At 55.1% G+C, this 27640-nt stretch overlaps 2 protein-coding genes across 2 annotated transcripts; both read left to right on the top strand.

The window, feature by feature from the left end:
- The first annotated feature begins 4678 nt into the window (after positions 1 to 4678).
- Arhgdia (Rho GDP dissociation inhibitor alpha) lies at positions 4679 to 7420 on the top strand. Its single transcript, XM_090351375.1, has 6 exons — positions 4679 to 4770; positions 5289 to 5498; positions 5633 to 5716; positions 5908 to 5984; positions 6071 to 6134; positions 6225 to 7420. Exons 2-6 carry the CDS (start codon positions 5309 to 5311, stop codon positions 6422 to 6424), a joined length of 615 nt encoding a protein of 204 aa, XP_090207501.1. The 5' UTR covers positions 4679 to 4770; positions 5289 to 5308; the 3' UTR covers positions 6425 to 7420.
- Positions 7421 to 14921: 7501 nt separating this feature from the next.
- P4hb (prolyl 4-hydroxylase subunit beta) lies at positions 14922 to 27396 on the top strand. The gene is made up of 11 exons (XM_090351372.1): positions 14922 to 15143; positions 16259 to 16465; positions 17859 to 17992; positions 18101 to 18238; positions 20539 to 20643; positions 20964 to 21089; positions 21262 to 21462; positions 23467 to 23587; positions 23712 to 23893; positions 25296 to 25382; positions 26554 to 27396. Exons 1-11 carry the CDS (start codon positions 14993 to 14995, stop codon positions 26629 to 26631), a joined length of 1530 nt encoding a protein of 509 aa, XP_090207498.1. The 5' UTR covers positions 14922 to 14992; the 3' UTR covers positions 26632 to 27396.
- The last annotated feature ends 244 nt before the right edge of the window (positions 27397 to 27640 follow it).

Below are 27640 nucleotides of genomic sequence, written 5' to 3'. Positions count from 1 at the left end.
CAAAGCCAGTCCAGGCACAAAAGTCTCTAAGACTCCTTCTTTTTTTTTTTGGGGGGGGGTGTCGGTAGTAGGGCTTGGACTCTGGGCCTGGGCGCTGTCCCTGAGCTCCCTACCCCTGGAGCCAACAGCCCCACTTCTGGTTTTCTGCCGGATAATTCAGGATAAGAGTTTTACAGACTACCAGCCTTTTCTGTGTATGTGGTATTGAGGAATCAAACTCAGGGCTTCCTGCATGCTAGGCAAGCATTCTGCCACTAAGCCACACTCCCACCTTGAGAGACTCTTAGCTACAATTAACCACCAGAAAACAGGAAGTGGCCCTGTGGCTCAAACTGGTAGAGTGCTAATCTTTTTTTTTTTTTTTTTTTGCCAGTTCTGGGCTTGAGCTCAGGGCCTGAGCACTGTCCTTGGACTTTCTCAAGGCTAGAGCTCTACTACTTGAGCCACAGCACCACTTCCGGCTTTTTTCTATGTATGTGGTACCGAGGAATCGAACCTGGGTCTTCATGCATGCTAGGCAAGCACTTTAACCACTAGGCCAAACTCCCAGCCCCTAGAGTGCTAATCTTGAGCAAAAAGAGCTCCAGGGCCTGAGTTCAAGCTCCATGACAAAAAACAAACAAACAAAACTGCAAGTAGAGAAGTAGAGAAGTAGAGAAGAGTTTGGCACCTGGCAAGTTTCTTGCTCCTTACCAAGCTCTAACAGTTGATCTGAGGGGACACAGAAATGAGAAATCTTAGCGGAGTGATGTTAGCAAAGTAAGGGAAGTATGCTAGTAGGGGCACTGAGCCACCATCCCTCCCCACACAGCCGTCATCAACTCGGCCTGGTCCACAACCTGTCCTGTGCCTCCTAAATAAGGTCTACTCTATGGGGTCTCCACCCACGAAAAGGAATGTAAAACCGAGACACCATATCTACTCACCCAGCACAAGCTGAACACAGGGCACAGTTTCCCAGCACCAGGTCCAGGACCTTGCAGTGGAGGCAGGCAGGGGAGGTGAACGTAGGTCGTGAGGTGAGGAGCCAGTGAAGAACCCCACGTAGAGAATGCTTGAGAGAACAAGGCCAGGCGTGGACTGTCGAGGTGTGTGTGTGTGTGTGTGTGTGTGTGTGTGTGTGTGTGTGTGTGTGTGTGCCACAGCCATGCTCTTGGGAAGGTCACTGGGAGAGAATTCACCCAAAAGGTCCTAAGGCAGCCAGGCTGGGGGTGGCTCCCCCGTCATCCCAGCTGCTCAGGAGGCTGATCTGAGCATCATGGCTCAAAGCCAGCCCAGGTACTAAAGTCTGGGAAACTCATCTCCAATTAACCACCAGACAACGGGAAATGGTGCTGTGGCTCCAGGGGTAGGGAAGCTATCCTCAAGCTGAAGCGCCCAGGGACAGCGACTGGACCCAGAGCTGAAGCCCACGACTGACACACACAAAAAAAGCCAGGGGCAGAACTATTGTTCAAGTGGTAGAGTATGAACCTTGAGCACAAGAGCTCACGGACAATTCCTAGGACCTGGGTTCAAGCTCCAGGACCAGCACACACACACACACACACATGCGCACACGCACACACACACACACCCCCCACAAACCAAGCCAGGCCCTGAGGAAAGAACTTACTTGCAGAGTTCAGGACCCCAGCATGGTAGAGGAAGGTGCAGGTGACGGATAACATAGGAGTCACTGCCCAGCGGTGCCAGGCAGCTGTCCAAGCTGATGGCTGCAAAGTCCATGGGCTGGTGTTTTGTTGTTGCCGGTGGTGCTGGTGGCTATGGGGCTTTAACTCAGGGCCTGGACACTGTCCCTGAACCTCTCTGCGCTCAAGGCAAGCGCTCTAGTACTTGAACCACAGCTCCACTTCTGGTTTTTGAGTGGCTCATTGGAGACCAGAGTCTCACAGAGACTTTTCTGCCCAGGCTGGCTTCAACTGCAATCCCCAGATCGCAGCTTCTGGAATAGCCAGGATTGCCGGTGTGAGCCACAGCACAGGGTCATAGAGTCTCACATGGAATCTGAAGAAAACTAGTCTTTTCTTGAAGTAACAACACAAAAGGGTCATGGTACAAAGCCAGCCACCTCCCACACTCTCCAGGGGAACACTTGCTACTCACTGCACGCAAGTCTTCAGCGAGGGCTTGGTAAGGAGGCAGCTGACGCTGACACCCGGGTTTGCAGGCCTCTTCCCTCCTCCTCTCACCAGCCGCTAGCTAGTGATCCACTTTCTATGAATTTGCCTATTGTGGACATACATGCTATATGAATGGAATTATGCAGGTTTTTTCTTTTTTTGTCAGTTATGGGGCTAGCACTCTACCAGTTACAGCCACAGCTCTACTTCCAGTTTTCTGGTAGTTAACTGGAAATAAGAGTTTTACAGACTTTCTTGCCAGGGCTAGCTTTGACCTGTGACCCTTGCAGCCTCAGCTCTCAGCCTCCTGAGTAGCTAGGGTTACACCCATGAGCCATAGGTGCTGGCCTTCCTACAGTAATTTATCTGGCTTCTTTGATACTTTTCAACAATCCTGCAAGGTTCACTCACTTGTAGCATGTTCCACAACTTTGTGTGTGTGTGTGTGTGTGTGTGTATACACGCGTGCGCGCGCACATCAATCCTGGGTCTGGATTTTAAGGTCTGGGTGCTGTCCCTGAGCTTTTTCACTGAAAGTGAATAAGTGCTCGTGCTCTACTATTGGCACTACAGCTCCATTTCTGGCTTTTTTTTTTTCTGCCAGTCTTGGGGCTTTTAACTCAGGGCCTGGGCACTGTCTTTGGACACTTTTTTTTTTTTTTTTTTCCAGTCCTGGGCTTGGGCTCAGGGCCTGAGCACTGTCCTTGGACTTTCTCAAGGCTAGAGCTCTACCACTTGAGCCAGAGCACCACTTCTGGCTTTTCCTGTGTGTGTGTGTGTGTGTGTGTGTGTGTGTGTGTGTGTGTGTGTGTTATTGAGGAATGGAAAACAGGGCTTTATGCACACAAGGTGAGCACTCTACCAGTAGGCTATGCTCCCAGCCAGGTCCTGGGTTTTGAACTCAGGGATTAGGTGCTATCTTTGAGCTTTCTTTAACACTAGAACCCAACCACCTTTTTTTTTTTTTGGTCAGTCCTGGGGCTTAAACTCAGGACCTGAGCACTGTTCTTGGGCTATCCTCAAGGTGAGGGCTCTACCATGTGAGCCATAACACCTCTTCTGGCTTTTTCTTTTTTTTTTTTTTTTGCCAGTCCTGGGCTTGAGCTCAGGGCCTGAGCACTGTCCTTGGACTTTCTCAAGGCTAGAGCTCTACCACTTGAGCCTCAGCACCACTTCCGGCTTTTTTCTATGTATGTGGTACCGAGGAATCGAACCTGGGTCTTCATGCATGCTAGGCAAGCACTTTAACCACTAGGCCAAACTCCTGGTCCCTCTTCTGGCTTTTTCTATGGATGTGGTACTGAGGAATTGAAACCAGGTCTTCATGCATGCTAGGCCGGCACTCTACCACTAGACCAAACTCCTGGCCCTGAAGGTTTTTATTCTCTATTTTGTTGTCTGTATTGAGACATCACTGTGAATTAAAAATGTCACCCTTGGGAAACTTGGAGTTTACTTGCAAACATGGGTGGCCTACATGGGAGCTAGGTGAATGTCCTGTTATCATTTGCATTTATCATATTCAACAAAACAGAATAGTGCAGGACACTGGTGACTCACGCCTGTAACCTATTAGATACTCAGGAGACTGGGATCTGAGATACTGGATCAAAACCAGCCCAGCCAGGAAAATCAGTTGACACTCTTATCAGCAATTAACCACCAAAAAGATGGAAGTGGAACAGGGCTCAAATACAAGAGCGGAAAACAACCCTAAAGAGCTGGATAGTGATGGCGCACACCGGTGATCCTAACCACTCAGGAGGCGGAGATCTGAGGATCACAGTTCAAGGCCAGCCCGGGCAGAACGGCCTCCGATCACTGCCCCGGAAGGCACGGGGTGGCAGGGCTCTGCCGGGGTCCAGTCTCCAGTGCGTGCACGCCCAGTGTGAGATGTCTCTCTAACACGGCGTCGGGGGGACTTCCTCAAGCGGGGCCTGCTGGGGCCGTCCTCCACCCCAGACTGGCCTCATCACCACACCGGGCGCCGCATGCCGGGCTGGGCCGGCCAGGACACGGCCGAGGCCCCGCAGCGGGCGGGGGGCCTCCAGCCTCGGGCCTCCACGGCCCAGAGCATCCGGGCCTCCGGACCTCCACGGCCCAGAGCATCCGGGCCTCCGGACCTCGGGCCTCTAGACCCCGGGCCTCTGCTCGGGGACACGCCCGCCCGGCGTGAGGCGGGCTGCCCACCACACCACGCCCGGGGCCACTGCGATGCCCCGGCAGGACTCGAGGAGGAGGGCTTCGCGAGGGCCGCGGGCCGGCACGCCCACGAGGCGCGGCCTGCGCGGAGGCCCGGGACAAAGGCAGGGCGGCGGGGCCCGGGCGGGCGGGGAGGCGGCTCCGGAGAGGGCGCGGGGCGCCCGGGGCTGCGGCCCGGGCTGCGGAGGGCAGGCCCCGGCCTCCGGACGCCCGCGGGGGGGGGCCCTCGGGACGCTCGGGGCCGCCGGCCCACGCGGGGCGCGCCCACGAGGCCGGCCGCAAGATGGCGGCGCGCCCCGGCCCCGCGGGGCTCCGCGCATGCGCGGGCGGACCGCGCCCGGGCGGAAGTCGCGTGACCCCGGAAGTGACCGTCCCGGCGGCGGGCGGCCGACGACGTTCGTCATTCGGTGCGGGAGGGAGCGCGAGCGCGGCGGTCGAGCCTCCGGTGAGTGGCCGGGCGGCCCGCGGCGGCGGCGGGCGGGCGGGCGGGCGGGCGGGGCGGGGCGCGGCCGCCGGGGCGCGGGCGGGCGGGGCGCGGGCGCCCGGTCCCCGCGGCGCCTCGGGGCCGGGGCTGCGGCCGACGCCCTCCGCCGCGCGGCCGCGATGGGGGCCCCGCGGAAGTGCGGGCCGCGCCCGGGCCGCCCGCGCCGGGTGGGGCGCGCGGGCAGGGCCTCTGCCGTGAGGCGCCGGGAGGCGCCATCGGCCGGAGCACCGGGGCTGCCGGGCCGCGGAGGGGCAGCCCGCTGGCACCGCCCCGGCCAATGAGAGCCTGCGAGGCGAACGCCGCCGGCCTCCCGGTCCCCGCGCCCGCACAGCCCAGCCTCGGGGTCCCGCCGGCGTCCCGGGCCGGGCGTCCTTTGTGCGGGCGACAGGCTGTGTGCGCCGCTCCCCTCCCGGGGGCCAGGCCTGGTGAGGCTGCGCTTCCCACGGCCCACCCTCAGCCCGGCCGTGCCCCACCCACAGGTGTCTCAGCGGGAGCGAGCATGGCGGAACAAGAGCCCACGGCCGAGCAGCTGGCCCAGATTGCGGCCGAGAACGAGGAGGACGAGCACTCGGTCAATTACAAGCCCCCCGCCCAGAAGAGCATCCAGGAGATTCAGGAGCTGGACAAGGACGACGAGAGCCTGAGGAAGTACAAGGAGGCCCTGCTGGGCCGTGTGGCCGTCTCTGCTGGTGAGAGGGGCGGGCGAGCGGGCCAGGCCCCCTGGCCTCCACTTCTCACTTCCCAGGGCCCCTTCTCCCCCCGCCGTGAGGGGCAGTGATGTGGGAAGACTGGGGGCGCGGTTCTGAGGACTGTCACTCCACAGACCCCAACGTCCCTAACGTGGTGGTGACCCGTCTGACCTTGGTGTGCAGCACCTCCCCAGGCCCTCTGGAGCTGGACCTGACAGGTGAGAGGATGCCGAGGCCCTGGGCGCGGCCAGCGGGCACACTGCCTTCAGGCCCTAAAAATGCTGTCTGCGCTGGCGCCCTCTGGTGGGGCATGTGGGACGCGCAGCCAGGCGCTGGGGGGCGGGCGCCCCAGGGCCGGGTAGATTCTCAGGCAGCCAACTGAGCGTCCGCTCCTCTTGGCCTAACCCAGGTGACCTGGAGAGCTTCAAGAAGCAGTCTTTCGTGCTGAAGGAGGGAGTGGAATACCAAATAAAAATCTCCTTCCGGGTAAGGAGCAAGCTGCGGGAGGAGCCTTGGGGCTGGGGACAGGAGGAGTGGTGGAGTGGGCTGACCCTCGCTGTGGATTCTCCCAGGTGAACCGCGAGATTGTGTCAGGCATGAAGTACATGCAGCACACGTACAGGAAAGGCGTGAAGAGTGAGTGGAGGGGGGGGAGAGGGCAGCCCACAGTCTCCCGGGAGGGGCGGCCGGGCTGCTGTTGACGGCTTTGCTCTTGCTCGTCCCTAGTTGACAAGACTGAGTACATGGTGGGGAGCTACGGTCCCCGGGCAGAGGAGTACGAGTTCCTGACGCCCATGGAGGAGGCTCCCAAAGGCATGCTGGCCCGGGGCAGCTACAACGTCAAGTCCCGCTTCACAGACGACGACAAGACTGACCATCTGTCCTGGGAGTGGAATCTAACCATCAAGAAGGAGTGGAAGGACTGAGCCCCAGCCAGGAGGCGGGCAGGGCGACGGACAGACAGAAGGACCGACATGCCCCACCCCCTGTCCTTCCCCCCACCCCAAACCAAAGTGCTGACAGGGCCCTTCCCCACCATCACTCCTGCCTGGTCCCTGTGGTCTTTCACGTCCCATTGCTGCTTCTGCCTGTGCAGGGGGTGGGAGTCCAGCCTAGCTTCCCACCCCTCTCTGTGTCCCCCCAGGTTCCCTCTGCCACTTCCCTCCAGGCGCGGGCTGGGCCCTGGCTTCTAGAGCACTGGCGTGCCCAGCCCCCACCCCCTGGCCACTCCTTCCACCTGTCGCTGTCAGTCACTGTCTAACCATGATGCCTTAACATGTGGAACAACGTGCTGGGGGCTGTTGCTAACTCGTAACCCCGTCTGCATGAGCATGTGGTCTCCCCGTCCCTGCCCTGTCTGCCCTCCTGACCCAGTGCCCCGGGGAGGCCTGGGGCAGGCTGCTGCTGCCCCGGGGAGGCCTGAACAGCCCCTCTCCTTCTGCCCAGGGCTGGGCGCTGCACCCGCAGCGAGGAGAAGGTCAGATTGCCAAAACTTATGCCTTCCAGCCCCATCCGGGAGGCGGGCGTCCTCGCCTCTGCCTGCTCTGAGTGGGCAGCACTCAGCCTCTTCTCCACAGAGAGCCCCGGAGGGGCAAAGACAGCGGCCGAGCCTTACTTGTCTCACCTAGGCCTCACGGCCTGGAACCTCGTGCCTGGCCTGTCAGTATTTATTGCCTCCATTGTGCTGTCCTCTGGGTCGGCAGGCCTGCTGCTCTGCCCTGCCACCATCCCCAGGCAGGCCCTTCCCGGACCCAGCCAGGACAGTGTGGGACCAAGTGCACACACAGTTGGGAGCTGTCTCTTGTGCCTCCCCTCCCTGTCCCCAGTCCCCTGTGGTGTCTGCCAGGTCCAGGCCTTGACAGGCAGACAAGCCTGTCCCTGCTTCTCTTCTGACTGGGAAATAAACGCCCTGAAGGAGCCCAGGGGTCTCTGCTGTTTGCCTTGAGAGTTGATTAGGAAGTGACCCTGGGAGCCCAGTGGGAAGCTCGGTGTCCCTGGGGGAAGCACAGGCCCAGCCCTGTGGTACAGCTGCGCCTGGCTCCTAGAACCTTAAGGAAGCTGGGGTGGAGGGTAGGAGGCTGCTTTTCCTTGGCCTTGGGCATCCTGGGCCTGCTCCACTTGGCGAGCTGGAGTCCCACAAGTGGACACTGTCCCGCCTTCCAGGGAATGCCAGTCTACACGGGAGCCAGACAGATGAAGAATGCTGACTGCAAGTGTGGTGAGCCTAGGGACGGGGTCGTTCAGGAATGGCCCAGGGTTCACACCAGCAGCAAGTCGCTGTGCTACTTCCCTAAGGGCTCCCCGGGGGAAGGGGTCAGGCTTGGGCTACCTTGAGGGGGAAGGATCTGGTAGGGGAGTATGAGAAGCAGGTAGGTCACACCCACCATCCCCGCTGACGGCAGGAACGCCCAGGCTTCAGTGGAGAACCCCACAAACACCAATCTGGGTGGGGAGGGGTGGATGGTGATGGAGACTTGGCTGGAGGAGATACTGCAGAACCCACCCTTTTCTGGCCTTTGCAGGGTGGAACCAGCCTGCTCCAGGCTGCAGGAAAGCAGGCTCATTCCACACGTAGGCAGCTAGGAAGGGACAGATGCCAGAGACCCTATTCCGTGTATTGTAGTCCTGCTGGGTCCTGGCGATGCCCCTGGCTCGGCACTAGCACCTATGGAGGGAAGCAGCTCCCTCAGCCGGCCTTGTCGCCCTCTCTGGGAGGCACTGAGGATAAAGGCTGTCGTCTTCCTGCAGAAACTGTCCACCCCAGATCCAGTAGTAGAGACCATCTGGTGTCTACAGAGCTGCGTCTGGCAGGCAGGGGCGGGGGCTGCCAGCACCAGTCCATTTCCAGCTCCCTGATGAGCAATAGAAACATCTGGGGCTGGGAGTGGGCTGAGTGGTGGAGTGCTGGCCTAGCATGCAGGAAGACCCAGGTTCCATTCCTTCAGCACCACATACACAGAAAAAGCTGGAAGTGGAGCTGTAGCTCAAGTGGCAGAGCACTACCCTTGAGCAAAGCGTGTCTTAAGGACAGTGCCTAGGCCCTGAGGCCTAGGCAAAAAAAAAAAAAAAAAGTTCAGGCCAAGAGTGTGGCCTAGCGGTAAAGCGCTTGCCTAGCATACATGAAGCCTGGGTAATACATATAAAGAAAAAGCAAAAAGAAGTGGTGCTGTGGCTCAAGTAGAAGAGTTGTTATCCCTGAGAAAGCCCAAGGATAGTGCCCAGGCCCTGAGTTCAAGCTCCAGGACTAGTTTTGCTACATATGTGGTGCCAAGGAATTGAACCCAGGTCTTCGCGCATGCTAGGCAAGCACTCTACCACTAGGCCAAGCTCCTGGCCTTCAGGACTAGTTTAAAAAAAAAAAATGTTTCTCCTGCCCATTTTGGCATTTTTGTGGTTACCTGGAGATAAGTCTCATGAACTTCCCTGCCCAGACTGGCTTGGAATAGCAATCCTCCCATCTCATCTTCCCGAGTAGCTGGGATTGCAGGAGTACCCAGTACCTGGCTGCAGTGGCTATTACAGAGATGAATCTTGTTTTATGCCTGCACTAGCCTGGACTGTGACGCTCTTGTGTATCCCTTTGTCACTGAGAAGACACACACTCACTACTATATCCAACCCTTGGTTGAGATGGAGTCTCACATACATCATCCAACCCAGGACTGAGGTTTGGATTCAAGGTCTCATGTTTACTGGGCTGGAGCTCTTTTTTTTTTTTTTTTTTGCTAGTCCTGGGCTTGAGCTCAGGGCCTGAGCACTGTCCTTGGACTTTCTCAAGGCTAGAGCTCTACTACTTGAGCCTAAGCACCACTTCCGGCTTTTTTCTATGTATATGGTACCAAGGAATCGAACCTGGGTCTTCATGCATGCTAGGCAAGCACTCTACCACTAGGCCAAACTCCCGGCCCCTAGGCTGGAGCTCTTAATTGAGCTTTGCCCCTAGCCCTGCCTTTTGCTGTTATTTTCTTTCTTTTTGTTCTTTTGTTCTGCCTGTCTTTTTAAGTTGGTCCTGGGACTTGAACTCTGAGCCTGGGCACTGTCCCTGAGCTCCTCAGCTCAAGGCTAGTGCTCTACCACTTGAACCACACTGCCACTTCCTATTTTCTGGCGATTAATTGGGAATAAGAGTCTCAATGCCTACGCTCGTTTTGAACCCTGATCTTCAGATCCCAGCCTCCTGAGAAGTCAGGATTATAGGTATGAGCCACCAGCGCCCAGCTGCTGATTTTTTTTTTTTTGCCAGTCCTAGGACTTGAACTCGGCACAGTCCTTGAGATTTTTTGGCTCCAAGCTAACACTCTATCACTTGAGCCACAGCACCACTTCAGCTTTTTCTATATATATGGTACTGAGGAATTGAACCCAGGTCTTTGTTTATGCTAGGCAAGCACTCTACCACTAGGCCAAACTCCCAACCTTTTGATAGTTATTTTCAAGCTAGCATGTAGTGAACTTTCTGCCAAGGTTGGCATCCAGCTGTGAACTTAAGTCTCCACAGTAGTTAGGGTTACAGGACTGGGCCCCACACCTGGTTTCAGCTGTTTCAGCAGTTTGGTTTGTGGTGGTCCCGGGGCTTGAACTTCAGGCCTAGGAGCTTATCACTGAGCTGAAGGCTAAAACTAGTAATAAAGCCACACTTCCACTTCTGGCAGGTTTGTTTGTTTTCTTGAATAGTTTGTTGGCGATAAGTCTAAGAAAATTTTCCTCCCAGGCTAGGATTATAGCTGTGAGCCAGCAGCAAGTGCCAGGCTCAGCAGGTTTTTATTTGTTTTTTTGCCAGTCCTGGGCTTGCACTCAGGGCCTGAGCACTGTCCTTGGGTTTTCTCAAGGCTAGAGCTCTACCACTTGGGCCTCAGCACCACTTGTGGCTTTTGTCCATGTATGTGGTGACGAGGAATTGAAACCAGGTCTTCATGCATGCTAGGCAAGCCCTCTACCACTAGGCAACACTCCCAGCCCCTCAGCAGTTCTTTTTATCAGGTAGAAATCTTGATCTTTTTCACCCTGGGCTTTTCCTAGCTGATAGACCTGTGAACTCAGACCCTGTGTGCCAAGTTATGTAGGCATACAGCCAACCACAAGGACTTTGCTCTGCTCCTCCAGTGCAGGTTAACAAAAGGTAGTGCCTGCCTGCATAAGAGACCTGACGTGTCACTTGGGTCCCAAGTCTAAAGTGATCCTGCTGGTCCCACGCCAAGGTGGCCAAGGTGGCTGTGCAGCCTGGCACTGCAGAACCTGCTCTGCTCTCCTCCCTCTGTCCATGGCCATCAGCTTTTGCTGCCAAATGGACTTGTCTTCTGCTGAGGAGGTAACAGGTCTCAGTGATGTGGCTAACTAATCAACTAGCATGACTGGCAAGAATGCTTGAATGCTTGCTGTTCTCTTCTACACCTATTTTTTTTTTTTTTTTTGCTAGTCCTGGGCTTGAGCTCAGGGCCTGAGCACTGTCCTTGGACTTTCTCAAGGTTAGAGCTCTACCACTTGAGCCATAGCACCATTTCTGGCTTTTTTCTATGTATGCGGTACCGAGGAATGAAACCCAGGTCTTCGTGCATGCTAGGCAAGCACTCTACCACTAGGACACACTCCTGGCCCCACTTGTGGCTTTTTCTATGTATGTGGTAATGAGGAATTGAGCCCAGGTCTTCATGCATGCTAGGTAAGCACTCTACCACTAGGCCACACTCCCAGGTCCATGCTTGCCATTCCCTGCACCATTCTACACTAGTCCGGCCTGTCAGTACATGGGGGCTGTGATTACGAGTATGAGCCATCAGTATCCAGCTGTCCTGAGAATATTTATTTACTTATTTATTTTTTGTGGGTCATAGGGCTTGAACTGGACATGGGCACTGCCCCTGAGCTCTTCAGCTCCAGGCTACTAACCTATCCTTGAGCCAAACCCCACTTCCTGTTTTCTAGAGGTTAATTGGAGGCAAGAGTTTCAGGTCCTTTTGTGCCCGGGGTTGGCTTTGAACTTTGATCCTCTGAGTCTGCGCATTAGCCTTAAGACTAGTGCTCTACCATTTGAGTCACAGCACTACTTTTGGCTTTTTCTGAGTTTGTGGTACTGAGGAATCAAACCCAGGGCTTCATGCATGCTAAGCAAGGACCTCTAGGTCAAACTTGCAGCCCCTCCTGAGAAGTCTTGGAAGTAATTTTACTTAAAACATTTGATTACACAGCAGCTCAACCCATATTTGATGGGCATCTGGGAGCTCTGAAGGTGGGACTCGCCAATGGGTGTCCTGTCCTGAAGCTCCTGGTGGAAGAGGAGCCAGTCACACTGCTACAGAATGTGCCCTGGCCCAAGGGCACAACACTTACGAGGCTTGGGCCTTAAGGAAAAACCAACCCCTGACTCCCCATGGCTGCTCTTGGAAGGAAGGGACAAGCCTTGGGAAAAGCCACCCTCCTCTCAGGGCTGAGGCCAGTAGGTGTTCACATGAATCAGCCCACATTCAGGGGACTGGATGTACCCTCTATACCAAGCTACGAAACAACCCCAGATACACAGAATCTCTTGCCCAAGAGATTCTGACCCCTGAGAATTCTCAGAAGAATCAACCAAGTTGTGTGCCAGTGTAGGAGGCCAATACAGGACAGGCAGAGGTGACTGGAGAAGAGAAGCCAGCTGCTATTGCATGTTTATGTGCTAGGACAAGGGACTGGACTCTGGGCCTTGCAATGTTGGTTAATTTTTCTGCTCAAAGCTGGCACTCAGGTGTGTCCCTGGGCTCTTCAGCTCTAGGCTAGTACTCTACCACTTGAGCCACAGTGCCTCTCCTGGTTTTCTGGTGGCTACTTGGTGATAAAAGTTGCATAGACTTCAGACTTTCGTGCCTGGGCAAGCTTTGAACCTGGATTCTCAGAACTAACTGAGTAGCTAAGATTACAGGTATAAGCTACCAATGCCCAGCTTTATTCTTAACTCCAACAAACTGCTGAGAAAAAGCTGGAAATGACACTGTAGCTCAAGTGGTAGAGCAGTAGTCTTGATCACAGAGGCTTAGGGACAGTGCCCAGGCCCTGAGTTCAAGCCTTAGAATGGGGCTGGGGGATGGGGGGGAAAGCTGGTACTCTATTATTTGAACCATATGTCCTTCACTTCTGGCTTTTTTTTCCTTGTTAATTAAGATGGGCCAGGAGTGTAGCCTAGTGGTAGAGTGCTTGCCTAGGATGCATGAAGATCCAGGTTAGATTCCTTGGTACCACATATATAGAAAAAGACAGAAATGATGCTGTGACTCAAGTGGTATAGCTCTAGCCTTGAGAAAGTCCCAGGACAGGGGGTTGGGAAATGGGGACCAAACATGAGAAAGGGTATCAATGTTTGTGAAGTAATGCACCTTCTAGCTGGTGAATATAATGTAACCCTTCTATTAATTACAATAAATAATATATGGGGAAAAAAAAAAAGAAAAAAAGAAAGCCCAAGAGGACAGTGCCCAGGTCCTGAGTTCAAACCCCAAGACTGTAAAAAAAAAAAAAAAAAAAAGATGGGAGTTTCATGAACTTTTCTGTCTGGCATGATTTCAACCATGATCCTCAGATCATAAGGTAGCCCTGAGTAGCTAGGATTAACAGGCATAAGCCAGCTCCCAGCTTGTATGTTTAAAGTACAGTACAGTGACCATCTACGACACATGCTAAGTACCTGGTTTTAACATACTGTCAGCTTGGCCTTCGCCACACCTGGACTTCAGAACATAGGCCTGGCCTCTGCTACCCTAACAAAGCAGTTGTCCACAGAATGTGTTTAACTACCTTGGCAGCCCAGAGCCAACCTGAGACTCAACCACAGCTGCTGTGTTGTGTGCCTTATGCACCTGGACTGTTCTCAGATTGGGGTTTGTGAGTAGCTCACCTGTGAGCCTTTCTCTTTCATACTTTTGTTGTATTTCCTGAGGCTAAGCTACTTTCAGATCAACCCAAGTGTGGCACCTCAAATCCCTCTGCTCTTTCCTTTTCCGCGGACAAAACACATGCCAGTATTTAGGCATTTAATCCTTAAAACATCTGTTACACTTAAGATAGTTTAAAACTTTTTTTTTTTTGCCTCTGGCCCTTAATTGTAGTTTGTGTAACAAGTTGTCAGAAGATAATGTAGCAGACCTGAAGCAATCGCTACAGGAAAGCAGAAGAGATGTGTGTGCAACAGTTGTTAATAGTTGTCATGGAGTGAGTGGACAAGCGCTAAGGCCTTATTACAATGTCCCCTGTGGAAAGCAAGCAACCTCCCAGCAGGCACAACTAGTATCTTCGACCCCTGTCCCACTGCAGGGCGCGGTGTGTGCAGATGTCCTGAGGGTATGGACTCCCATTTAAGTGGACGAGCGCCACAGAGGAGAGGTGACGCGTCTCAAGAACCATGTCTCAACACGCAAACTCTACCAGGTACAACAGCGCATTTTCAAATCTTCTTACCATCTTCTCAACTGGAGACGTTACTCTGCGTGTGCGTGTGCGCGCGTGCGCGTGTGCGCGCGCGCCTTGACGGGGCCCGCCCCGTCCTTGGGCTCCTCTGCTCTGACCAGCACTGCACCACTTGGGCCACAGCTCCTCTTCGGATTCCGGTGCCCGGGCTGGCTTTGAACCGCGATCGTCAGGTCTCAGCCGCCGGCGCAGGCTCCCCGGGTGTCCCCAGCGTGCTGAGCCTCCCGCCCGCGGAGGGGGGCCCGGGGAAGGGACTCGAGGCCACCCGCCGACGCCCGCCCAGCGTCCGCCACGCCGCCCGCAGCAGCCTCGACCCACACCGGGCACGGCGCCGGGGGACTCCCGGGGGGCGCGGCTGCCGGCGGACGGCCGCCTCCCGAGCCTACCGGGCGCGCAGCGCCGGACTCGCACGCGCTGCACGCGCGCCGGAAGCTGCATCACCCCACTTCCGGTCAGCGCGCCCCGGGCGGTGCCACTTACGGATACGCGGTCCAGTCAGAATGCAACACGAAGGGTTTCCGAGGCGCAGGCGCAGCTCCGCCCCTCGGCGGAGGGCTCCGCCTCACTGCCACGTTCGACGAAGGAACGGGCAGGGTGGCGCGCACCTCTTAGCCAATCCGAAGCCACATAGACCGGGCTGCCCAAAGCGGTAGCTCCCCCAGGCCGGGAGAGAGTGTGGCAAAAGAAACACCAATCAGAAGTCGAGGCAGAGACAGGGCTCCACCCACAGCCAATCAGAGACTGAGGAGTCGAGCGAGCGCGAGCACCTCCGCCAATCCTGGCCCAGGACGAGGGCGGCCCCGCCGCGTTTCCGACTCCGGGGTCAGGCCCAGTGTGAGTATCCAATCCGAGCGGAGCGAGGGCGGGTCCTACGGTAGCCGGCCAATCGGGGGACGGTGGCGCGCGAGGGCGCGCGCGGGCGCCGCGCGGTGGGGGGGCGGGCGCGCCCCCGGCCCAGCATTTATAAAGGCGAGGCGGGGACCGGCGCGCGCTCTCGTCCCCCCCACCGCTGTCCCGGCCGCGCTCGCCGAACCGCCCGGCCTGCTGAGACGTCCGCTATGCTGACCCGAGCTCTGCTGTGCCTCGCCCTGGCCACGGCGGCCCGGGTGGGCGCCGACGCCCCAGAGGAGGAGGACAACGTCCTGGTGCTGAAGAAGAGCAACTTCGCGGAGGCGCTGTCGGCGTACAAGTACCTGCTGGTGGAGTTCTGTGAGTGCGCCGCGGCCGGCCGGCCGGGCGGGCCGGGGCGGCGGGGCGGGCCGGGGAGGCCGGGGCGGCCGGGGCGGCGGGGCGGGCCGGGGAGGCCGGGGCGGCCGGGGCGGCGGGGCGGGCCGGGGACCCCCGCCCGGCCTCGGGGCCCGCGCCTTCCTCGCGCGACCTGCCCGCGGCGGCCCGGGGCTCCTCGCGGGCTCTCTGCGCCCCCGCGCCCCCGCGGACTTCAGCTCGGCCCGTCCCCGGCCGGAACGGTCCAGCCTCCCAGAGAGCGTCCCGCCTGCCCGGGCTGGAGGCCGGGCTCGGGCTCCGGCCGCCTTGCCAGCCTGCGAGGTGTCTTTGTGCCCCACGTCCGCATGGCACGGTCCCTCTGTTACAGCACGGGCTAGTGAGCCATGGCAGATTCCAGCCCGACCTGACGCAGAGCCGGGCCCTGCTGATTACTCCCCGCTCCTGCCTCCACCACCTTAAACCTGACATGCCAGATCTCTGCTTCTTAGCCAGCCGAACCCTACATCTTCCTGTTACATTTACAGGAATCCTATTCCTAACCCATCTGGTAGTCTCACTGACAGATTGCCCAGTTTGCACACTAAATGCAGAGCCACTACCTTTAGGTGTACATGTGAATTGGCGTGCACAGATGGACGTCACAGGAGACGAGCTCTTGCTAGGCGTAGGGCTAGGGCATCAACTTCTTAACTTTGCTTGGATTTTGTTGGTTTTGGGGGGGTGGTGAGAGAGAGAAGAGTTTGAGCTCAGGGCCTTGGAGTTGCTATCTAAGCACTCTCTCCCTTGAGCCACACCCCCCACTCTCCTAGATTCTTAAAAGGAAGTCCTAGGAATGCACTGGCTTTTTGCCTGCAGGTAATAGGAAGTTATGAATCATTGGAGGACTTGTCTTCCTGCACTGGTGGTGACGGGGCAGAGTAGAGGTTGATGGTTTGTGGCCTCTGTTCTGGTATTGCCCAAGAGCACCAGCTATCAGCCAGCCTCTGCAGTGCACCAGGGGTTATCTGGTGTGCTGATAAGGTCTTCAGGAAGGGAGCTGGAAGGAGAAGCCATGGCTATGGATCCAGAGCTGCTCTCCAGCATTCTGCTCTCCTTTCCAGATGCGCCTTGGTGTGGGCACTGCAAAGCCCTGGCCCCTGAGTATGCCGCAGCAGCTGGCAGGCTGAAGGCTGAAGGCTCTGAGATCCGGCTGGCGAAGGTGGACGCCACTGAAGAGTCGGATTTGGCCCAGCAGTACGGTGTCCGAGGCTACCCTACAATCAAGTTCTTCAAGAATGGAGACACAGCTGCTCCCAAGGAGTACACAGGTGGGGTGGCGCCCTCCCCAGTGCTCCTCGAGCACTCGAGGGGGACCTGTTTTGAATGGATTCTCCCTCCGCCTCTGTACTTGAAGGCCCTGTAAAAGTTATCTCAGGGTTGCAAGCATGTCAGATGACATTTGAGTCCTGATCTTGTATCCCCCAAAGGATGGCGTCTGTCCCGTGGAGACCATCTAGGGTGGATAGTGCTGTTGGGAATATCCTGGGTGGTCTGCAGATGCCTGCCTGATGGACAGGGAGGAGAGGAAGGCCAGCGCTGCCCTGACCACACAGCTCAGGCTCCAAGCTATCACTCCTAAGAGTGGCAGTGTAATTGAAACGCTTAGGTGATAGTTACTTTCACTTACAGTGTGCCAACCCAAGCTAAGCACTGCTCTGACTCATTGGACCCTTCCATAAGTGTGGGGGGGGGGGGTGGCGGTTTCTCAGCCACAGCATCTGGCTGTCAGAACAGACCTTAAATTGAAGCTGCACAAACATTTGGCAAAGTGGCTCTGGTGGAGGCTAGGCTGTGATATAGGAAAGGTAGTTACTGGGGCTTGTGTGTCTCTAAAACCAGTTTCACAGGACATCTGTCAGACCCAATGGTGGGCAGCCTGAAGCTGGCTTGCCAGAATGAGGAGCCAGATATCCTCTTGAGTTCTTCATCCTCTTTAGCCTCATGACCGGCTGTGCACTTGTGCTGAGTACAAAGTGCCTAGCCTCTAAGTACTGGGATTCTTCATCAAGACCTGGGTTTTGTAGATAAAAAGACGCAAGTCCACTAATAAGCTGATACTTCAGCTGTTTTTCACACTTTCTTGAAAATTGTACGAGCTTCTCGATCTCCCTGGTCCAGGGAGTAAAGTGCAGAGGTAGAGGAAAGCAGGGCTTCAGGAGCCTCCTCTTCAAAGGTCTTCTTGTTGCTATGCCTGCTTTGGGTGGCACAGAAGCATTCTGTCTTTCTCTCGTTCTTACCACTCTGTGAGATGGGTAAGATAGGCAGTGGATAGGAATGCCTGGCCTACCTGAGGGCGTCAGGCAGGGTCAGGTTGAGCCTGTTTTCAAGGTGGTAGAACTGGCATTGAGGTTGAATAACCACATCCCTCCCTATGGGCACAGCTTGGTGTGAAAGCACTGCAAGAAAAGTACTTCCGCAGGCAGAAAATAGAGAGGGAGCACAGGGAGGGAGGGAGGGCTGTGGTCCTGTTTCCCAGAGGTGCCCACACTTCACCCTGGAAGCACAGGCAGTCTTAGGTTCTGGAAGTGACAGGCAGTACCAGGCTGGGAGCTACCAAGTATGAGGGCAGCAGACTTGCTCCAGGGTCCTAAACTTGCTGGACACAGCTCCAGCGAGTGGGTAGTGCCGTGTCACGAGGGAGCCCGTTTGTTTGGCGTCTAGCTGGCAGAGAAGCTGACGACATTGTGAACTGGCTGAAGAAGCGTACAGGCCCAGCTGCAACCACTCTGGCAGACACTGCGGCTGCCGAGTCCTTGGTGGAATCCAGCGAGGTGTCGGTCATCGGCTTCTTCCAGGTAGAGTCTCGGTTTCTGTTGTTGTCCAAGGTTTCTAGGACCCATGGTGGCTGTCCTGCTGCTGACCCTGGCAGTACTTGGTAGCACCTCATGTTTTCCTTCTTCTAGGATGTAGAGTCAGACCTTGCCAAGCAGTTTTTGCTGGCAGCAGAGACCATTGATGACATACCCTTTGGGATCACGTCCAACAGTGATGTCTTTTCCAAATACCAGCTCACCAAAGATGGGGTGGTCCTTTTTAAGAAGGTGAGTGGCCTGTGTGGCTTCCCCAGGGCAGGGCAGGGTTTGGTCTGCAGGGGGTGGTGTTGCTTTCTCCATTGCTGACAGAACCTTGTCCCTAAGCTGACCCCAGGCAACAGTTACCCTGAATCCTCGTGGCTTCGCCTCAGGGTCACCTTGAGGCCTTGTGGCCTTCATGTCACTTCATACTGTGGCCTTTGGACTCCTGGAGCTCAAGGCCTTGGGCAGGGTCTCTTGACAGGCACAGGGAGCTGCTTTTGACTGGTAGCTTTGTGTGTGTGTGTGTTTTGATTGTGGGGCTTGAACTCTGGGCCTGGGCACTGTTCCTGAGCTTTTCATCTCAAGGCTACCGCCCGACCCCTTGAACCATAGCACCACTTCCTGTTTTCTGGTAGTTAATTGGAGATGAGAGTCTCACAGACTTTAGTGCCTGGCCTGGCTTTGAGCTGTGATCCTCAGATCTCAGCCTCCTGAGTGGCTAGGATTGTAGACGTGAGCCACTTCACCAGCTTTTTTTTTTCTGTGTATGTGTTACTGAGATATTGAACCCAGAACCTCATGCATGTTAGGCAAGTACTCTACCAGTGAGCCATATTCCCAGGCCCCCCTTCAGCATTTTTATTTTATTTTTTTATTTTATTTTTTGCCAATTCTAGGCTTGGACTCGGGGCTTGAGCACTGTCCTTGGGTTTTTCTCAAGGCTAGAGCTCTACCACTTGAGCCACAGCACCAGTTTCAGCTTTTTTCTATGTATGTGGTACCAAGGAATTGAACCCGGGTCTTCATGCATGCTAGGCAAGCATTCTACAGTAGGCCACACTCCCGGCCCTTCTTAGTTATTTGAGAATGTTAGGAGTGAGCACGGGACCAGCAGCCTCTTCCGTGTTGGGCCTTGTCACGCTAGCTGTCACTGTGGCCCAGTAGGATCAGTGTCCAGGACAAAGATGTGGACACGGCACTGATCTTGACCCAGGGTCCCCGTCAGGCTGCCCCGGCCGGCTCCCGTAAATAGGAGCTGCTTGTTTTTACCAAAATAGACAGAAGGATTGTTGTGTGCCAAAATTGCCTAGGTCCTATCCGGACCCAGATGCCCAGTAGTGCTCACGTCCTGCCAAGGGGGAGACCTTGTTTTGCAGGAGGAGGGTCCTGGCCTGGTGGGGTATCCCTGGATGGAGGACTTGGCCCGGCCCAGTGCCCAAGGGGGCGTGACCTCCGCGCAAGCTCAGTGGTGGTTTTGTATGTGTGCCCATCGTGTGCTACTAGAGCAACAGCTCTCCTTCTGGCTTTTTGGGTAGTTATTTAGAGATAAGAGGCTCATGGAATTTTCTGCTCTACACTGCCTCCTTCCAAGTCAGTGGTTCTCAGAGCTCAGGCTCCTGAGCCGCGGGGGTTACAGGTGTGAGCCACTGGGGCTGCTTGACCTTGTGCTCTACCACTTGAGCCATACTAGTTTAGAACTGGAGATAGGATCTGAAGACTTCTCTTCCTAAGCTGGCCTCAGACTGCAGTCCTCCCATCTCAGCCACTTGAATGGCTAGGGCTGTAGGCATGAGCCACCAGCGCTGGCTGGACTTCAATGGCACTCAGTTCTTCCTCTCCACGGAGGGTGCACGGGGCGAGGAGCACGCCTGGGCAGAGGAGAAACAGCACATAGCACAGGGCACTTTTGTTCTGTGGTGCTAGGGGCAGACTCAGGACTTGCAGGTCACGCTGGGTAAGTGCTTGGCCCTTCGGCGTGCTAAGCCCTTTCAGCCTCGTGGGACAGCACATTTCTCTGGTGAATCCAGATCCAATGAGCGCTGGCCGCTTGTGAGCCAGGTGGAACCGGGCGTTATGATGGGAGGTGGCCAGCACTGGGGTCCATTCCTCCATACCACATGCACAGCAAAGGCCGGAAGTGGTGCTGGGGCTCAAGTGGTAAAGCTCAAGGTCAGTGTCCAGGCCCACAGTTAGTGGTGGTGTGGGGAAGCTCCTCTGTCTTGGCCCTGGAGAGGCAGCTGTGTCAGGGCCTCCTCTGCCTGCCTGTCAGCAGAGGGTCCAGTCTCTCCTGTGGCATTTCTGCTGCCTGTGTGCCCAACAGTTGGAGGATCCAAAAGACCAAGAACCGCTGGCTCGAGTTGTGGGTGTAAAGCCAGTTTGTAGACTTCGTGGTGGCCACCGGGTGATGGCTGTGTCCAGTCTCGGCTGACAGGGAACGAACGTGTCAGCCTTCATTGCTGAGAGGACCAGACACTGCTTGGCTGACCTGGGTAGTCTGCCCCATGGCTGACGCAGCAGCCTTGCTCACAGTCTCCTTCTGTTGCCAGTTCGATGAAGGAAGAAACAACTTCGAGGGCGAGGTCACCAAGGAGAACCTGCTGGACTTCATCAAGCACAACCAGCTGCCTCTGGTCATTGAGTTCACGGAGCAGGTGAGTTACTCTGTCCCAGCGGCTGGCCGTCGTGAGGCCCCTGGGAGGAGAGTCTGTAAAAGCTCTGTGTGTGTACCAGGCAGCGTGGCTCACGCCTGTCATCCCAGCTACTCAGGAGGCTGAGATCGGAGGATCGGGGTTCAAAGCCAGCCCGGCACAAGAGGACCTGAGACTCTTATCTCCAATTAACCTTTAGAAAACGGGAGGGGGGGGTTGTGACTCCAGGGACAGGGTGGTAACCCTGAGCTGAAGGGCTCAGGGACAGCACCCAGGAACGTGGGTGCCTCTGACCTAGTAACAATAAGTTGCGTTTGTAACAGACAGCTCCAAAGATTTTTGGGGGTGAAATCAAGACGCACATCCTGTTGTTCCTGCCGAAAAGCGTGTCTGACTACGATGGCAAACTGAGTAACTTCAAGAAAGCCGCTGAGGGCTTCAAGGGCAAGGTAGGCTACTGGACATTTGACCTTGCGGGGCTGTTCCCAGGACCTGCAGGTCTTCTGTGGCTGCCTCGTAGTGTGGTCCACCAGGGTCTGATGTACAGGAGCAGTTCTGGGCCTGGCTGCTTCTGGGGAGGAGCCTGTGTGGGCCCTTCTCAGTGTGCCTTTTCTCCCCAAGATCCTGTTTATCTTCATCGACAGCGACCATGCCGACAACCAGCGCATCCTCGAGTTCTTTGGCCTCAAGAAGGAGGAGTGCCCGGCGGTGCGGCTTATCACCCTGGAGGAGGAGATGACCAAGTACAAGCCCGACTCAGACGAGCTGACAGCAGAGAAGATCACCGAGTTCTGCCACCACTTCCTGGAGGGCAAGATCAAGGTGCCTGGCCTGGTTGGGCTGGCTGCAGTCCTCTCTCCTTACAAAGCAGAGCCCGTGGGGCTGGGCTTCGCTGCCTCCAATTCTCTGGAGTTTTGTCCTCTAAATCTGAGGACATTCAAGGCTAGCACTCTACCACTTGAGCCACAGCACCACTTCTGGCTTCCCTTTGTGGCTATTGGTGTTCGATTCAGAGCTCTGGCCTTACTTCTTTGCCTGACTGATGCTTTACCACATGAGCTAAGCATCTAGCTTTTTATTGGTTATAGTAGAGATGGCGTTTCTAGGATTTCTTAAAAATATTTTTTGTTGGTCATGGGACTTGAACTCTGGGCCTGACCTCTGTCCCTGAGCTCTTCAGCTCAAGGCTACCACCTTACCCCTTGAGCCATAGTGCCATTTCTGATTTTCTGGTGATTAATTGCAGATAAGAGTCTCTTGGTCTTTCTAGTGCCTGGGCTGGCTTTGAACCTCGATCATCAGATCTCAGCCTCCTGAGTAGCTAGGATTACAGGCGTAAGCCGTCAGGCCTGTCCTGTCCTTGGACTTTTTTTTTTTTTTTTTTTTTTTGTGCCAGTCCTGGGCTTAAGCTCAGGGCCTGAGCACTGTCCTTGGACTTTCTCAAGGCTAGAGCTCTACCACTTGAGCCTCAGCACCACTTCTGGCTTTTTTCTATGTATGTGGTACCAAGGAATCGAACCCGGGTCTTCATGCATGCTAGGCAAGCACTTCATCCACTAGGCCAAACTCCCGGCCCCTGTCCTTGGACTTTCTTAAGTCTAGAGCTCTACCACTTAAGCCATAGCACCACTTCTGGCTTTTTATATGTATGTGGTATCGAGGAATCAAACCTGGGTCTTCATGTATGCTAGGCAAGTAATCTATCACTAGGTCAAACACCTGACCCCTATTTCTTCCCTATCTCTTATTTTTTGTGCCCATCCTGTGGCTTGAACTAAGGGCCTGGAATTATTTCTGAGCTGCTTTTGCTCTGCTGCTTGATCTACAACTCCACTTCTGGCTTTCTGGCTTTTTTTTTTTTTGCCAGTCATGGGGACTGAACTCAGGGCCTGAGCACTGTCTTTGGACTTTCTCAAGGCTAGGGCTCTACCACTTAAGCCACACGACCACTTCCAGCTTTTTGCTATGTATGTGGTACTGAGGAATCGAACCTGGGTCTTCGTGCATGCTGGGCAAGCACTTTTATCACTAGGCCAAATTCCGGCCCTCTACTTCTGTTTTTTTTTTTTTTTTTGCCAGTCCTGGGCTTGAGCTCAGGGCCTGAGCACTGTCCTTGGGCTTTCTCAAGGCTAGAGCTCTACCACTTGAGCCTCAGCACCACTTCCGGCTTTTTTTCTATATATGTGGTACCAAGGAATCGAACCCGCGTCTCTGTGCATGCTAGGCAAGCACTTTAACCACTAGGCCAAACTCCCGGCCTTTTTTTTTTTTTTTTTTTGATAGTTTATTGAGGGTAAAAATTTGACTACTGGGCACTGGTGGCTCACGCCTGTCATCCTAGCTACTCAGGAGGCTGAGGTTTGAGGATCAAGGTGCAAAGTCAGCCCAGGTACTAAAGCAATGAGACTCTTACCTCTAGTTAACCACCAGAAAACGGAAGTGGTGCTGTGGCTCAAAGAGGTAGAACACTCACCTAGAGCTGAAGAGCCTCAGTCCCTGAGTCAAGTCCAACAACTGACAAACCAAAACAAAATCTTAAGACTTTCTTGCCTGGTGTGGTTTGAAGTGCAGCCCTCAGATCCCAGCCTCCCGAGTAGGGTGCCAGGCAGAGCCACTTCCCAGTATTTCTCAGGGACGAGAGAAGCCTTCCTCTTGTACTGTCGGCCCAGTTACCCATTTCCACTGGCCTGCCTTCTGGGGCCAGCCCTCTCATGCCAGGTTCCTGGCACCAGAGCTGTGATGTCCTGAGGAGGACAGCAGAGGCTGTGACAGGCTGCGTGTGCGAATCACGGCAACCCTCCTTGACTACCCTTCTCTGTCCTCCAGCCTCACCTTATGAGCCAGGAGCTACCCGAGGACTGGGACAAGCAGCCCGTCAAAGTGCTGGTTGGCAAGAACTTTGAGGAGATTGCTTTTGATGAGAAGAAGAACGTCTTTGTGGAGTTCTGTAAGTGAGCGTCTCCAGCCACCCCGCTTGTTCCATTAGGGCACTTTGCGAGGCTTGCGGCTTGGCACGGGCATGCGCAGACTGCTGTGACCGGCCCGGGCCCTCAGCACGACTCTCCTTGCAGATGCTCCCTGGTGCGGTCACTGCAAGCAGCTGGCCCCCATTTGGGATAAACTGGGAGAGACATACAAAGATCATGACAACATTGTCATCGCCAAGATGGACTCCACAGCCAACGAGGTGGAGGCGGTCAAAGTGCACAGCTTCCCCACTCTGAAGTTCTTCCCCGCCAGCGCAGACAGAAAGGTACGCCCGCCCGCCCGCCCGCCCGCCGTCCCGTCCACCGTCCACGTGTTTGGTTTGTTTCTGTTGTCAGCTGTGGAGCTTAAACTCGGGCTTGGGCTAGTTCTCTATAATTGTGAGCCACAGTGCCACTTCCTGTTTCCTGGTATTTAAGGCTCAAGTCCTTTCCTGCCCAGGCTGGCCTCGAGTGGCACCTTCAGACCTCAGTGTCCTGAGTGGCTAGGGTGATAGGCGTGGACCTCAGTGCACAGCTCCTTCCTTTTTAAAAGGAGACAGGTTTTCTCCTCCTCATTTTTTTCTTTGTAGGTGGTACCAAGGCATCGTACTCAGGGCAAGCACTAGGCCATGCTCCTGGCCAGTCGTGGGGATTGAATTTGGTCTGGGCACTGTCCTTGATTACATTTTTGTTCAAGGCTAGTGCTCTACACTTGAGCCACAGCACCACTTCCTTTAAGTGTGTGACACGGATTTACTGTTCTACACTCGCTTCCTCTTCCCCCTTCATGTCAGACTGGTTTTGGCTTGTCAGCTACCCCGCTCCCTGCCAGCTATGTAGGCCTGATACTCCACTGAGAGGCATCACACCCTCTTGGAGGCGGCAACCCAGCTGCAGTTAGGGAAGGGTGACAACTGCTCTGGGGACTTGCTGTTGGCTTAGGGACACAGATGAAACAACAGCCTGTCTACTTTCTGCAGAAGTGGTCCAGGGGACTTCTGTGGAAATGAGGGGCACAGGGTGCCAGTAGCTCATGCCTCGGAGGCTGATATCTGAGGATCGAGGTTCTAAGCCAACCCAGTCACTAAAGCCTGTGTGACTTTTATCTCCCGTTTACCATCAGAAAGCCAGAAGTGGCTCTGTGGCTCAAAGTGGTAGAGCATTAGCCTTGAGCTGAAGAGCTCAGGAACAGCACCCAGGCCAGGTTTAAACCCCCCTCACCCATAAAAAAATAAACCAGGGGCAGCTCGTGTGAGCTTGCATTTCCATGACAATCTAAAGCCCAATTGATTTTCAATAAAAGGAAACAAACTTGGTTACAACGTTAACAGTGGAGGGCCAGGAGGTTGGCCTAGTGGTACAGTGCTTGCCTAACATGCACGAAGACCCAGGTTCGATTCCTCAGCACCATATACATAGGAAAAAAAAATTCAGAAGTGGTGCTGAGGCTCCTCAAGTGGTAGAGCTCTAACCTTGAGAAAGTCCAAGGACAGTGCTAGGGCCTGAGCTTAAGCCCAGGACTGGTTTAAAAAAAAAAAAGCTTAAGGACACCCAGGCTGAGTTCCAGCCACAGGATTGGCTCTAAAACCAACATTAACCATGGAAAATCCAATAAGGATGAGGGAACTCTTTATTATTTCCTGGAGCTTTCATCAGAATCACCTCCTCACCCTAGCTGCCTTCTTACAGGTCATTGACTACAATGGGGAGCGGACACTGGATGGATTTAAGAAGTTCTTGGAGAGTGGTGGCCAGGATGGGGCGGGCGACGATGAGGTGAGTACGGTCACACAGGCATCCAGGCAGTCCTGAGAACAGCCTGGGCTCCAGTGGACTTGAGTCACCACTCAGGAGGTGGAGACCTGAGGCTAGGGGTTCAGAGCCAGCAGGAGCAGATCAGCCTGCCTGTTACCTTCAGTCAAGCCGCATGGAACCTGGATGTGGAGGGGTGGCTTAAGTGATAGGAGAGAGTCCAGCCTGAAACTGGAGGCCTGGCTCAATAGATGGCATCAGACGCCAGGCCTTGAGTGTAAGTCCCCGACCACACAGCACACCTGCACTGTGCTGGGTGCTGGTCACTCAGGCCAGTTGCTGAAAAGCCCTTGTTATTCCAAAATAATTAGCAAAAATGAGGGTTATAGGCGTGAGTCAAGTAGCAGGGTGCCTGAGGCCCAGAGTTCAACTTCTGGTACTACAAAAAGAACTCCATCTAGTCCAGATCAGCTCACGTCCTATGGCAGTGGCAAAAGGACCTGAGACGTATCTCCAATTAACTCTAGAAAACAAGGGAAGTGGGGCTGTGGCTCCAGGGGTAGGTGGTAGCCTTGAGCTGAAGAGCTCAGGGACAGTGCCCAGGCCCAGAGTTCAAGTCCCATCACCCACCAAAAAAAAAAAAAAAAGTCTCATGGACTTTAGTGCCCAGGCTGGCTTTGAACTTTGATCCTCAGTTCTCAGCCTTCTGAGTAGCTAGGATTACAGGCGTGAGCCACCTTGCCTAGCTTCCTGGACTCCCCTTCTCCACCCCCCCACCCCCCCCCAAGAAAAAGATAGTTTGAGCCACCAGGACCCTAAGTTCAGGAGCAGCGTGCTCTCTCGCTCTCCCTCTCTTACCCCTCACCCCATTTGTCTTTCTGGAAGAAAGGGTCCTTTGGGCCAGTGGGGCCCTCCGGGAAGTACTGGTAAACAGCTTGCACTTCCCTGGGGCCCAGGCCTGTTGGCTCCCTCTGGAGGCTCACTGGGGTACAGCCTTCGAAGGGACTGGGAAGTCGGGCCATGTTTAACAAGGCCCTTGCCTTAGGTGGTTTTGCTGCTACCTCATGGTCAAACATCTTATGGAGAGCCCCAGGTCCCTGTCACAACCAGGGCTGGCTGCCTTTTGACTGAAGGCCAGCTCCCGCTTAGCCATGGCACTCAGGGACCCTGGACCACTCTTTTCCTCTGAATCTAGGACCTGGACCTAGAAGAAGCCTTAGAGCCAGACATGGAGGAAGATGATGATCAGAAAGCTGTGAAAGATGAACTGTAATGGAGAACACAGACCTGGGCCCCCCAGACTGACACCTCGGGGACCACATGCGCCAGCAGCTCACGCCTCCGGAGCCCAGGAGCGCACACCCTCGGAACCCAGGGAATCTTTCCAAAGCCACACTCACTCTAACAGACATGTACACTCACACCCATCTCTTCCTTTTGCTTTTCAATTTTTGGAAAGGGATTTATCTCCAGGCCAGCCCATCTTGATGGGCTTAATTTTCTAAATCATGATGTACTTTTTTGTACGTGAGTTTCGTCCTGAGTGCTTGCTAAACGTTTGGGAACTCACACCGATAATGTCTCGCTTAAGTTCCATCAGTGTGGGACGTTTGGACAAGTCTCTCCATCAGGGCATTTGTCCCGCTGAGGCCGGGCCTCCCTGGGAGACACCAGACCCCTGTGCCGGGGGGACAAGGCCGGGCTGGACAGTCACCCTCCTCCACCGTGGGCCAGTGCTAGCCTGGCTTTGCAGTTTGTGGCTGAAGGAAACTTCTGGGTCCTGTCTGTGTGTGGGCCTGCCGCACTTGGAGGAGGACACAGTGGTCCTAGGACCCTGGACAAGTCCCCTGGTCTCCACGTCTGCTCTGGGACCACTGGGCTTTCTTCCAGTGTGTCTGCACGAGAGAACCAGGACCCCTGATTCCCAGGCTGAGACTGGCCAAAGACACGGGCTGGATCAGATGATGCCATTCTTCAGGCATTTCTACCATGATATTGGGATTGAACACATTGGCCAAATAAAATAGAAATTTTATGACCTCTGCTGTATGGTTTCTTGTGTGTATGTGTGCCACTCCTGGAACTTGAACTCAGCCTGGGGCCTGGTCACTCCTCCCAAGATCTTTTTTTCTTGTTGTTGCCTGGACATTGTCTCTGGGCTCTTTAGCCCAAGGTTAGCCCTCAGTTCCACTTGCAGTTTTCTGGTGGTAAAGATAAGAGCCTCATAGACTTTCCTACCCAGGCTGGCTTTGAACCAGGATCCTCAGATCTCAGTCTGAGTA

Source organism: Megascapheus bottae, chromosome 17 (genome assembly GCF_031878675.1).
Source record: "Megascapheus bottae isolate mThoBot1 chromosome 17, mThoBot2.hap1, whole genome shotgun sequence".
Taxonomy (NCBI): domain Eukaryota; kingdom Metazoa; phylum Chordata; class Mammalia; order Rodentia; family Geomyidae; genus Megascapheus; species Megascapheus bottae.
This window is presented reverse-complemented; position numbering and strand designations above follow the sequence as displayed.

Bases quoted from the DNA above. Each gene is read 5' to 3' on its own strand.
- Arhgdia (XM_090351375.1), top strand. From the start codon at position 5,309: ATGGCGGAACAAGAGCCCACGGCCGAGCAGCTGGCCCAGATTGCGGCC. The intron at 5,499-5,632 runs GTGAGAGGGGCG...GTCACTCCACAG, and splicing joins CCGTGTGGCCGTCTCTGCTG to ACCCCAACGTCCCTAACGTG. The intron at 5,985-6,070 runs GTAAGGAGCAAG...GGATTCTCCCAG, and splicing joins AAATAAAAATCTCCTTCCGG to GTGAACCGCGAGATTGTGTC.
- P4hb (XM_090351372.1), top strand. From the start codon at position 14,993: ATGCTGACCCGAGCTCTGCTGTGCCTCGCCCTGGCCACGGCGGCCCGG. The intron at 16,466-17,858 runs GTGGGGTGGCGC...TTTGGCGTCTAG, and splicing joins TGCTCCCAAGGAGTACACAG to CTGGCAGAGAAGCTGACGAC. The intron at 17,993-18,100 runs GTAGAGTCTCGG...TCCTTCTTCTAG, and splicing joins CGGTCATCGGCTTCTTCCAG to GATGTAGAGTCAGACCTTGC.